General features: G+C 42.1%; 1 protein-coding gene across 1 annotated transcript in view; it reads left to right on the forward strand.

The window, feature by feature from the left end:
• Positions 1–542: 542 nt before the first annotated feature.
• The window catches only part of GALNT14 (polypeptide N-acetylgalactosaminyltransferase 14), a 303711-nt gene continuing 291178 nt past the window's right edge, over positions 543–13075 (forward strand). The window contains exon 1 of the mRNA XM_075267232.1: positions 543–870. Within this exon, the coding sequence (XP_075123333.1) occupies positions 706–870 (165 nt within the window). The 5' untranslated portion in view covers positions 543–705. The remainder of the gene's footprint in view (positions 871–13075) is intronic.

A 13075-nucleotide genomic window follows, 5' to 3' on the forward strand; every position in this document is an offset into this window, starting at 1 on the left:
CTATCTATCTATCTATCTGTCTGTCTGTCTGTCTGTCTGTCTGTCTATCTATCTATCTCTTATCTATCTATCTATCTATCTATCTATCTATCTATCTATCTATCTATCTATCTCCTATCTATCTATCTATCTATCTATCTATCTATCTCTTCTCTATCTATCTATCTCCTATCTATCTATCTATCTATCTATCTATCTATCTATCTATCTATCTACCTATCTATCTATATATATTTATCTTTTTCTGTCCGTTTCATCTATTTATTGATGTACATTCTACAGTATAGTACGTGTGTATATATACTCACACATATCATCTGCCCATGTATTATATACTTATCTATCTATCTTTCAAATATGTATCTATGTTTCTATCTCATATGTATCTCATATCCCTCCCTCCATCCTTCTAAGTGTCTGTGGTGCTCACCTGGCCAGGTGTGGAGCGGCCTCAGTCAGTCCGTCCCCTGCAGGAGGCGGTGCCGGTCAGCAGGGGGCGCTGGTCCCCGCTCTCTGGCTCACTCCGCCGCTGTGTGCTCCGGTGCTGGGCACGGGATCTGATCGCCGCCTGCTCCGGGGGTCTCCGCTATCTCCGCTGTAGCCTCCACCTCGAGCAGAGCCAGAGAGGCAGCGGCGGGGACCGGGGGAGCCTGCAGGGGGCCCCATGCCGAGGACAGAGACTCCGGGGGAGCAGCTGCAGCTCCTATGACCCCCCAGATCGTGATGAGGACCCCCCAGACTATGAGGCGCATGGCACGCAGGCTGGTCCTGTCTCTCATCGGGCTGGTGTGGATCGCCATCCTCATCTTCCTACTGGGGGGCAAGAGGAAGTTAGAAGCGGAGGAGGAGGCGGAGGGGGAGCAGACCAAGGTAAGACCGACACCCCTCACCATCCTCAGCCGCCCAGCACTGGACAAAGTCCGGGGAGCGACCGGGAACACCCGGGAAGGTGACAGAGCCCCGTGCACACAAGTGCGGAAAGTTACTGGTTAACTCCTTGTGTGCGGTGCAGGTGGAGGCGACACACGTGGGGACAGGGACGGGGACAGCAACGGGGGACTCAGTGTCAGGGGAACCCCAAATGTGACAGTCCTGTACCCCAAATATCTCTGCTCTGTACCCCAAGTGTCAGTATGTCATTGTCTTGTAGCTTGAGTGTCATCATCCTGTACCCCAATTATCATTGTGTCATCATCCTGTACCCCAATTATCATTGTGTCATTATCCTGTACCCCAAGTATCAGCCTGTCATTATCCTGTACCCCGAGTATCATCATCCTGTACTCCAACTGTCAGTCTGTCATAATCCTGCACCCCAATTATCATTGTGTCATTGTCCTGTACCCCAAGTATCAGCGTTTCCTTATCCTGTACCCCAAGAGTCGTGTTAGTATCCTGTACAGCAACTATAATTGTGTTATCCTGTACCCCAAGTATCAGCCTGTCATTATCCTGTACCCCAAGTGTCAGCCTGTCATTATCCTGTACCCCAAGTGTCAGCCTGTCATTATCCTGTACCCCAAGTGTCAGCCTGTCATTATCCTGTACCCCAAGTATCAGCCTGTCATTATCCTGTACCCCAAGTGTCAGCCTGTCATTATCCTGTACCCCAAGTGTCAGCCTGTCATTATCCTGTACCCCAAGTGTCAGCCTGTCATTATCCTGTACCCCAAGTGTCAGTCTGTCATTATCCTGTACCCCAAGTATCAGCCTGTCATTATCCTGTACCCCAAGTGTCAGCCTGTCATTATCCTGTACCCCAAGTGTCAGCCTGTCATTATCCTGTACCCCAAGTATCAGCCTGTCATTATCCTGTACCCCAAGTGTCAGCCTGTCATTATCCTGTACCCCAAGTATCAGCGTGTCATTATCCTGTACCCCAAGTATCAGCCTGTCATTATCCTTTACCCCAAGTGTCAGCCTGTCATTATCCTGTACCCCAAGTGTCAGCCTGTCATTATCCTGTACCCCAAGTATCAGCCTGTCATTATCCTGTACCCCAAGTATCAGCCTGTCATTATCCTGTACCCCAAGTATCAGCCTGTCATTATCCTGTACCCCAAGTATCAGCCTGTCATTATCCTGTACCCCATATATTGATACACAGTGATCTTCTATCCGGCTGTATCTCGCACTGTGTAATGTATATACGGTATATACTTTCTACAATTCTCTGCTGTGTATATATAAGTTTTTCTTCTCTTACATTATTGGGGCAGATTCTGGAACTTCCTACATTTTACACAACCGCCACTTCTTTCCCACATTTCTAATATATTGTGTCTTGTGTCTACTGTATATAGTATCCCCCTCCTGTATACACTGTATATATCCTGTACAATAGGATATAGGTGATTGCGCCTGCCGCATAGGTGATGTCTATGTGTTGTTGTAGTGCATTCTATAGACTGAAGCTCCTGAGTCCTGATACAAGTCCACAAGCTGGTAGGGCTTGTATATAATATATATTGTATATACGTATATACTATATCTACCTGTATGTCTTTGGTCGCTATCTCCAGGATCGGGGGTGACTACCCTCAATGTTCGAGGTTCTGCTCCGATTTACCTTCTACAGTGCGAACCCAATGAGGCGTGAAATGCTACGGTCAACGAGTAATCCATGTAGGGGTGTATACGGCTGTGTGTCTATATACTTATTTCAGGTGTCCGGGGTATTCTAAGGACACTCAAGATATGATACTTGTGACATAAATTTCTCCCGGCCATTTCTTCTCCTCCACCAAGCCCTCCAGTAACATAACACTGCATATATGGGGACGTCTCCTCCCAGTATACGTCAAACCCAGATTCCCCATCAGGTTCCGAGATGGTGAAACGCGTTTCGTGTCTCTTGAGGATGAGATTAGTTTGCTCCAAAGTCTAATGATGGACGTGGATTTTCAGTACAATTGCCACTAATGTTCATGTTCATCGCAGTCCATGGGTGTCTTGGGCCAATATACTGTATGTTCACAATGTGTTTCAAGACCCAGTTTCAGAAATCAAGAAGGAGCTTTTACCACCTTCACCAACTCCAGTTCTTCATCCTGTAATAGTCGTCCTTCAACTGATTCCTGCGCCGTTTGAATGTTTTCTCTAGCCCTCGCCATTCCTGAGCAGTCAGTGTCGGTAGTTTTGGTGTGTGATAACTAAACTAGACTCCCTAATGTTGAGTGGGTGGTGTCAGGCAGGAGCAGGCAAGGGGCGTGACTCAGAGCTCTGACACTGTCTACCTCTGATTGGTGCTCTGAATCATGCCCCCTTGCCTGCTGCCTGTCACCACCCATTTCATATTAAGGAGTCTAGTTATTAGATACCAAAACTAACAGGACTGACTGCTCAGGAACGGAGGGGAGTAGAGAAACCATTCCAACTGTGCCAGAATCAGTGGAGGGGCGGCTATAAAAGGGTAAAAAGAGCTGCAGGTAGTCAAAGTTCCTCTTTAAGTTGCCCATTTTCCAAATCTCCTTTCCATGCATTGAACCCTTCAGGACAACCCATTCTGCTACTTATGTTTCTCTATAGAAGTTATAAGGCGGTATACTTTATACACCAAGGCTGAAATGGCTCAGCCAATACAGTTGCTATCTATTCAATATTTGGCTTCTTAAAGGGAATATTACCAGAACCAGCATATCACCCCAGCCCTGCAGATAGATAGGTTAGTGTCACCAGAACCAGCATATCACCCCAGCCCTGCAGATAGATAGGTTAGTGTCACCAGAACCAGCATATTACCCCAGTCCTGCAGATAGATAGGTTACTGTCACCAGACCCAGCATATCATCACAGCCCTGCAGATAGATAGGTTATTGTCACCAGACCCAGCATATCACCCCAGCCCTGCAGATAGATAGGTTAGTGTCACCAGAACCAGCATATCACCCCAGCTTTGTAGGTATATTTGGGTCTGGTGACACTAACCTATCTATCTGCAGGGCTGGGGTGATACTGTCACTTCCGGTGACACTGTCACTTCACCCATACCTGCTCTCCACTCAGTGCTAAGCAGCAGTGAAGGAGTTAACCTCAGCAGATCTTGGATACAGGCTCCGATATGATGAATAATGTATATTTGGCTGGGTCCCCTGAAATTGCTCAAGGAAGCGGCCTCTTCTCAAGCACTACTGTATAATTAGGAGTTTTATTAAACCAACACTAGACTATCTCGCTCGCTCAGTTAAAGCGTTTTGCACTTTGTCAGTGATCAGTGCGCAGGCAGCCATAGGAAGGGTGGGGGAGGGGTAGCTGTGGTGGGGGGGGGGCATAGTGGAAGTCTAACTCTCATTATCTGATGGCTTCTTCTCTCTGATTTGGCTTCATCAGTGAACGTCGTGATTAGCAACCACAGCATTAGGAGGCCTAGAGGGATGGAGTGCCAAGATGATGAGTGATGTAGTAGCTCAGGCCAATAAGCTGAGGAATGAAAGAGCCAATAATAATAATAATGTGATATCATGGCGGTGTCAGAACCTGCATCGTATGCAAAAGTGATATGGCCGTGCATATGATACACCCGGGGCCCAAATTACGAGTATGTACTCCAGATCCTTAGTCCTGGCTTCAAACCGTGAATCCTAACTCTTTCCATATATCTGGATATCACTGCTCCGGCACTTGTCATAATATCCATATGATCAGAGAAGACCTGGCGCGGGGCCCCTGATATATCACATCCTCGAAAGCAGCCACCCAAATACTGTATCCTATAAGGTGCTATATCCATATCACCTGCACCAGATATCAGTCTCCGACCAATAAAGCTACTTATTAGACTTGGCACCAGATAAGCAAGGCTTTATGTTTGTAGACTTGGCACCGGATACGGTATGGAAGGGATTCATTATGGGGCTTGGCATACAATATCTAGGATTTTATTAATAGGCTTGGCACCACGTATGGATCTTCATATTAGACTTACTATTGGATATGTAAAGGAATGGAAGATATGGAAGCATTTCATCACAAGGCTCAGCCCATAATGTCTTAGAATTTTGTTAGACTTGGCACCAGGTATGACTCTTCAAACAAGACTTGCTACTAAACGTGTTAGTTTTTTTTTGTAGACTTGCCACCAGATATGATAGATTTCCATGACAAGGCTCAGCACATAACGTCTTAGACTTGTATTAGGATTGGCACCGGATATGGAAGAGTTTCAGCACAAGGCTTGGCACACCATCTTGAGAATTTTATCACACTTGGCACCAGATATACTGTATCTCTTCAAACAAGACTTGCTACTAAACTTGTTTAGGTTTTTTTTTGTAGACTTGCCACCAGATATGGGAGCGTTTCATGACAAGGCTCAGCACATCATGTCTTAGACTTGTATTAGGATTGGCACCAGATGTGGAAGAGTTTTAGCACAAGGCTTGGCGCACCATGTTGAGAATTTTATTAGACTTGGGTTTCATTGCATACACTTTCTTAAGTTTCTAATTTTTTAGGTTTGGGACCAGATATGTCAGCATTCTATTTTTAGATTTGGCATCAAATATGGATTTGCCAATTAGACTTGGCATCAAATATGTAACTTTTATTATTTCGGCCTGCCATCATGTATGTAATGGATTTAATGTATCGGCTCAGTGCACAGTATTGGAATGTTTCGGTTTTAGGTTTGGTACCAGATACGTCAGGATGATATTTTTAGATTGGTCAGCAGATATGGTTTTGCAAATAACGTTCTCTTATATAAGATGGGGTGAACTATTGCGGCCAAGAAGAATACGCTCATCCCTAGTGTAGTAGTTCCTACTGGTTTTGGCATTACAAACTTGACCGGCTTGTGGAGTCTATTTGGAGTGCGATACCATCTCAATAGTCCTGATATCCATTTTCTTGCATCTGTTTTGGAGCTTCAAGCAGGACCCAGATCTTTCTCCTAGAGTATTACGTAGAGTAGCTGTTCAGGATCAGGTCAGAAGGTTTCGAGGAGGATCTATAGAGCGAGTATCAGCTCTCAAGATTCGTTGGCTTGGTTGTGTACAGGTTTGAGATTGATTGAGTAGTCAATCCCATATCTGTAGTGTCAGGGAAGTGTCTCATGTCTCTCCCACCAGAGAATTTCTTTGGTTGTAAGACCAGGTGTCTCCATGAGAGTTGACCTCTTCTATTTGTATCCATAATTTATGGGATGGTTGGCGTAACCTATCGATCACTCTGCTAAGCTGAATTGCTCTAAGGTACAGCTGCGGATCCAAAGGCAAATATCGGCGTTGGTGTCTGGTCTTATTAAAATCTTGTGTTCTGGTCATGGGTGGCCAATTAAAGTCCAGCATCAATTTCCTAATAGAGTGGTCAGGGATTGGTGGGCAAGACTGACCGGACATACAGGATCTTGGGCGTCATGACACATTTGATCAATCTTTTCCTTCATTCCAATTCAGGAAACGAAAGGCACAAACTAGGTTCTTAGGTTATCAAATGAGTTATATCTTGAAGTACAGGGGTCGAAATTCAATTCACTGGTCTTCCCAGTGCGCATTGACGTCAACACCTAAGTATTTGATATGAGGTCGGGAGCGGAGTTGTAGGATAGTTTGCTGATCTCTCTTACCACTTGGGAGATGTTTAGTACTTGTGATTTATTTTAATTTATTTTGGAATTGGATATGAGGCTGAATTCATCAAAGAGGGATTTAAGGAAGGGAAGAGTCCTTGGCGGATTAGTTAGGATTAGTTACCATTCCTAGCATATCAATAGAAAACGCTCAGGTTATCCCTTCGACTCGAGGTGACTGTCCGATATTATGAAGCAAAGTTTCTACCACTCATACAAATAATGGGGGGGGGGGGACAGGGGGCAGCGTATTCCTAATTCTGTGCTTATAGATAAGGATTCAGGTAATAAACTTGGTACTAGACATGTTCAATTGCAATTTTCCCCTTGGCATCATTGCTGTGCGCCAGATATCCGCATATTAGACACCACGTCTTTGTGAATTTTGTTCCATTTATTATATTTGGCACCAGTTATAGTTCTATTGCTATTTCCTATTTGTATTTGTCCTGGTTTGTACATGATGCAAATATTCAGTAGGATTTTATGATCAGACTCTGCTCAGGATTTCATTATTAGAATTGGCGCCAGATATGTTCCATGGCTTGGCACCATATACTACCAGACATAGATCCTCTTATATTGTTCTTTATCCAGTTTATAGTTAGTACAAGGGGTTTTCTTAGATTTTTCTACGGGTGATTTGTTTTTGGAATAAGTCATCAGAAGACTGACATGTTATCCGTATGTAAGGGTTTTGTTCTTAGACTTGGCACCAGATATATAAAGATTTTATTCTTAGATTTGGCACCAGATATTTCACGATATTCTTAAACTTGGAACCAGATATATCAGGATTTTGATCTTAGATTCTGCATTAGATATGTAAAGTTATTGGCACCTTATAGTTGATGCCTTATGTTTGGCACCATGTATGTAAAGATTTTATTACTAGACTTGACACCAGATATACTAGGATATTGATCTTCGGTTCGGCACCAGATATGTAAAGTTATTGGCACCTTGTATTTGGTGTCTTACATTTAGCACAAGATATGTAAGGACTTTATTACTAGACTTGACACCAGATATATAAGGATTTTAGATTTGGCACCAGATATGTCAAGTTATTGGCACCATATATGTGCTGCCTTATGTTTGGCACCAGGTATGTAAAGATTTTATGGTACCAGATATGTAAGGACTTTATTACTAGACTTGACACTAGATATACAAAAATGTTACTCATAGATTTGGCACCAGATATATAAGGATTATCTTCTTAGACTTGGTATGATATTCTACTAGCCATACGACAAATGATCCGGTTATTTGGCTTCGTTCTAGATATGAAGTTCAGTTTAATGTCTGATATTTGTAGGTCCCAGCTCTGGCACCCATACCTGTCTCTAAAATGAACCCCCCCAGTCTGTACCCCGATACTTACCTGACTAAGACCATGCAGCTCTGGTCAGGCTTTACAGAAACAGCGTAGCACTGAGTTATGCTGTAGATGTGAATGGGAATTATGGAAACCATGGAGCCCACGGATCTGTAACTACCAAGTGATTCTATAAGTGGAAATAATATTAATTTCTAGTTTTCTATTGTCTAGATGGCCATATACATTGTAACTATATCCTAGGACTTCAGTATTAGATTTGGCACCAGGTATATAATTGTATTATTACACTTGACACCATATACTACCAGTCATAGATCTGCTTATCCAGATTGGCGCCCAATCTTTATCCAGTTTAGGCACCGGCTCTGCCTCTTTTTTTCCCAATCTTCATTATACAAATTGGTTTTCTTCTCCTTTTTTTGTTATTTTTCTTCAAAAATTCCAAAATGAGGTCCTTTGGTTGTCGGTGTACAGCGAATGAACGATTCCTGTGTGTTTTACTGTATGTTTGTAAAATAAGTGAAAATCCTGCTGAATAATTCATTTGAGTTTTCCCCTTTATAGCGGCTTGTATGCAATGCAAATTTCCCGTAGACAAAAAGGGAAAGTCATTAAGGGGGATCGTCTTGCTTTTAGCCGAACGAGCTTCTGTAAATTTTATTTTCTGCACTTATGGTCCCAAAAAAGAAGCGAAAGGAAAGCATCAATTCTCCATGTGATCTCTTGTCTCTTTCATGTTGTAGCTACCTGGAAATATCATCCATGCAGCATTTTATCTGGTATTCTGCAGACGTCTTATCACGCTTTACGTAATGTTCTGCCACTTTCAGCATAATTGCATCTCTCAAGTGAAATAAAATCAATAGCGAAAAAAAAATCATGTTTATGAAATTCGACTGAAGCTACAAATAAGGAAGGAAAAAAAGAGTCTGGATGTGGGGGCAAAATAGGACACAAGCGGCACAAGATGCTCGCCAAGTGGCCATCTTGTCATTGTGATGTGATGACCAATGGCCAGTTTATTTTTTGGATCAGCCCACCATGGGCTGTTATGGTACTGAATAGAGATGAGCGAGTTGTATTCGATTGAATACCTCACTCCCATAGGAATGCGTGTAAGCGGCCGAACACCAAGGGGATAAGCGCTGTGAATATTCGATGTGCTTAACCCCTTGGTGTTCGGCCGCTTACACGCATTCCTATGGGAGCGAGGTATTTGATCAAATACTACTCACTCAACACTAGTACTGAACAATCCGTTTGGGCTTATAAAATAAAGGATTATATTAGGAACCCCAAAAGAGCACAACCCAAAAAGTCAGATAATGGTAGCAGTCTCATTGGCTCCTTGGCGTGTTGGAAAAATAGACATGGGAACAATTATTTAGTGTAGACTATTTCGCCCAGTTTAACCAAGACTTGTATCAAATAGAGATGAGCGAGTAGTATTCGTTCGAGTAGGTATTCGATCGAATACTATGGTATTCGAAATACTCGTACTCGATCGAGTACCCCTCGCTATTCGAATGGAAAAGTTCGATGCAGAACCAGCATTGATTGGCCGAATGCTATACAGTCGGCCAATCAACGCTGGTTCTTCACCTACCTTTAGAAGTCTTCTCTGTGCAGCTTCCCCGCGGCGTCTTCTGGCTCTTCATTCACTCTGCCAGGCATCGGACCTGGGCAGAGCCGACTGCGCATGTCCGCTTGTAGTGCAGGCATGCGCAGTCGGCTCTGCCCAGGCCCGATGCCTGGCAGAGTGAATTCAGAGCCGGAAGATGCCGCGGGGACGCTGCATGGAGAAGACTTCTCGGAGGATCCAGCCCGACCCTCACTCGTGGACTTGGTAAGTATAATTTGATCGAATGTTGCCTACCCCTGAAACGAGCATTTTCCCCCCATAGAGTATAATAGGGTTCGATAGTCGATTCGAGTAGTTACTACTCGAAACGAATATCGAACCTCAAACATTTTACTGTTCGCTCATCTCTAGTATCAGAGTAAAAAGAATTCTACGCACATCGGCAACTCAACTGAATGAGTTCAGTCCCGATCCGGGTTCACTTTACAGTAAAACCACCTGGAGCCCATAGGAGCTTTAAAAAAAAAAGCAATTCAAAAACTTAGACATCAGTGTTTGGAGGGTTCGACGGTGATTTGCTTGTTACACCCAAAAAGTTAGACATCAAAGTAAAAATGTCCGGGTTCATCGGCTACTCAGCTGGTTGACTTAGTTCACTCTTCTTTGGTAGATAGGAGGTTATCGTTTTTCAGTACAGATTTTTGGAGCCAGTTGAAACACCCAGGGCTGAAATAGGAATTTCCAAAAACAGAAACCCAAAAAGTTACATGCATCCAAATAAGAAATTGCGCACTCATCAGCTACTCAGCTCAATGAATTAGTCTAGGCCTGCTTGGTAGATATATAGGATAATTATAGACTTTTGGATCCATTTTGGCTGAGATTATACCTTACAATATGAGGTTTCATAGATAGCAAGAGAGGAAAAACAAAAAAGTTAAGAGTCAGTAGAAAATGTCTAGTCTCATTGCCTTCCTAGCAATACAGTTACAGTGTTGGTCTTTGGAGATGGACTTGTAGCCTTGAGATTGCTTGATTGATTGTTTGGTCTTCTTTCTTTTCTCCATGCTCAATGTGGTGCACACAAGGACACAGGACAGAGGTTGAGTCAGCTTTAATCCTTTTCAACTGGCTGAAAGTGTGATTTAGTTATTGCCACCACCTGTTAGGTGCCTCAGGTAAGTAACAGGTGCTATTAATTACACAAATTAGAGAAGTATCACATGATTTTTCAAACAGTGCCAATACTTTTGTCCACCCCCTTTTTTATGTTTGCTGTGGAATTATATCCAATTTGGCTTTTTGACAATTCTTTTTGTGGTTTTCCATTGAAGACAAATTAAATGAAGATAATAATACCAAAGAATTTGTGATTGCAATCATTTTCTGGAAGAAAATGAGTATTATCTGACAGAATTGCAGGGGTGCCAATACTTTTAGCCAACACTGTAGTTCAGGAGTATTGTATATGTAGTCATAGTTAGGTTTTGGAGCCAAAACCTAATTCTAGGAACTCTCATAGACAACAGTACAGAATAACCCAAAAAGTTAGGCACTACTAGCAAATTCCCAGTGTCATTGTATAGAGTTGCCCCAGTCCTAATTGGTCAATTTACAGCATATGGTCATTTTCATTATAGTTTTTTTGGGACCAATTTGTATTTGTAATACTTCTGTTTGGGCCCAGTTAGATTACTCAAGCTCTATCAATGCAACCTTCCATAGACATCAATACAGAACAATCCAAAAAGTTAGAAAAATTGAAACAAATTAAAAATATTTATTTAAAAAAATTAAATTTTTTTTTAAATATAAAAAAGTCTAAAAAAAATCATTTGAACAAATTCTAAAAACTATATTTACACTTGAGCACCCTCTTAGCATGTCCTTGGAGTGATGCTTGCTCTATATTAGGACAATTTTGCAAAAAGAACTTTTCACAGTTCTGCTGATCATTAAAACATTTCGGCAAACCTTTCGGAAATAGAGGAAAGATTTCTCAGATCTGCTTTGAAGCTGCGTATTTTTATCTCGCTGTGATCGGCCGTGGTTTTCTATTTTTAAATAGATTTAGTAAATATAAAGTTCATGTATAAGTGATGAATGAGGCAGCCGGAGACCCTCCGCGCCTGCGAACACTATTATGTTGTCAAGTGCTATCCAAACATGTACAGGAAAACACAAGGAGTGTTCTTATCTGTTCCCGGCTTGTCTTCTACTTCATGCAAATTCAGCGAAGCTTTTGACACCTGAAGTAGGAGAAAACGCTGAGAGCATCACTTTCTGATGACTAAAGGACAGGTTATAGAGAAAAAAGGAGAAATGCATTGCTTAGATAGGGAAATAGACTTATAATGTGCATGAAAATTGACTTGGTTCTCTGCATTGAACAATCTTTTTTGTTGGAAATGTCCACTTACAATAAGATGATCACTGAATGTCCTGTGCCGGAGACCCCACCATGATATACGGCAGTGTGTAGGACAACCTGATATAACTATTACAATACTGCATCCAATCTACAAGAATATAACTACTATAATACTGCTCCTATGTACAAGGATATAACTACTATAATACTGCTCCTATGTACAAGAATATAACTACTATAATACTACTCCTATGTACAAGAATATAACTACTATAATACTACTCCTATGTACAAGAATATAACTACTATAATACTACTCCTATGTACAAGAATATAACTACTATAATACTGCTCCTATGTACAAGAATATAACTACTATAATACTGCTCCTATGTACAAGAATATAACTACTATAATACTACCTCCTATGTACAAGAATATAACTACTATAATACTACTCCTATGTACAAGAATATAACTACTATAATACTACTCCTATGTACAAGAATATAACTACTATAATACTACTCCTATGTACAAGAATATACTGACTATAGATTTATCTAGAGTCTAGACTAGAGATTTATCTAGGCTTAGACTAGATACAATGACTTTATCTTCACCCCATTGTTGTAGTATAGGTGTATATTATGGGTGAGCTTGTCACATGGCGGGTTCCTTAGGAATCAATTATGGAGAGTTCTGCCAGTTCTTCGTGTAATGTCCGGGGGGCAGAAATGAGGCAGTTTGGGGATCTACAGATTAAATCAACTCCTGGCAAATAACTGAATGTGGGATTATCGGAGTGTGGAGTTTCCGCCTTCCCTTGTGGGATTACTGGCACTTCTGCAGGACTGGTTTCCTTCAGGACAATGTAAGTTTTTAGGGTTTTGTGACATCTTCATCTTTTAGTTTGCAAACTATATCAGATTTGCCTGACGCCCTCACACGTCACATGACCTATGGGCTTCTTGTTTTCATACAGCTGTTCAATCGCCCCAATGGGGCTCGGTGCAGAATGTTACGCTCTAAAATGTAATATCGTCCGTTTTACGACAGTCCCCATTTGGGTCCCGCTCAAGGATTACAGGAGCCATAACCAGCTGCCCATGCTTGCCATTATTTTACCTGAACACTCGGGTGGAGTGAATTCTCATCCAGTTCTATCTCTGAGGACCCACAAGGGCACAACTTAGATAAATCCTGGAT

Source organism: Leptodactylus fuscus, chromosome 3, assembly GCF_031893055.1.
Source record: "Leptodactylus fuscus isolate aLepFus1 chromosome 3, aLepFus1.hap2, whole genome shotgun sequence".
Classification (NCBI taxonomy): Eukaryota; Metazoa; Chordata; class Amphibia; order Anura; family Leptodactylidae; genus Leptodactylus; species Leptodactylus fuscus.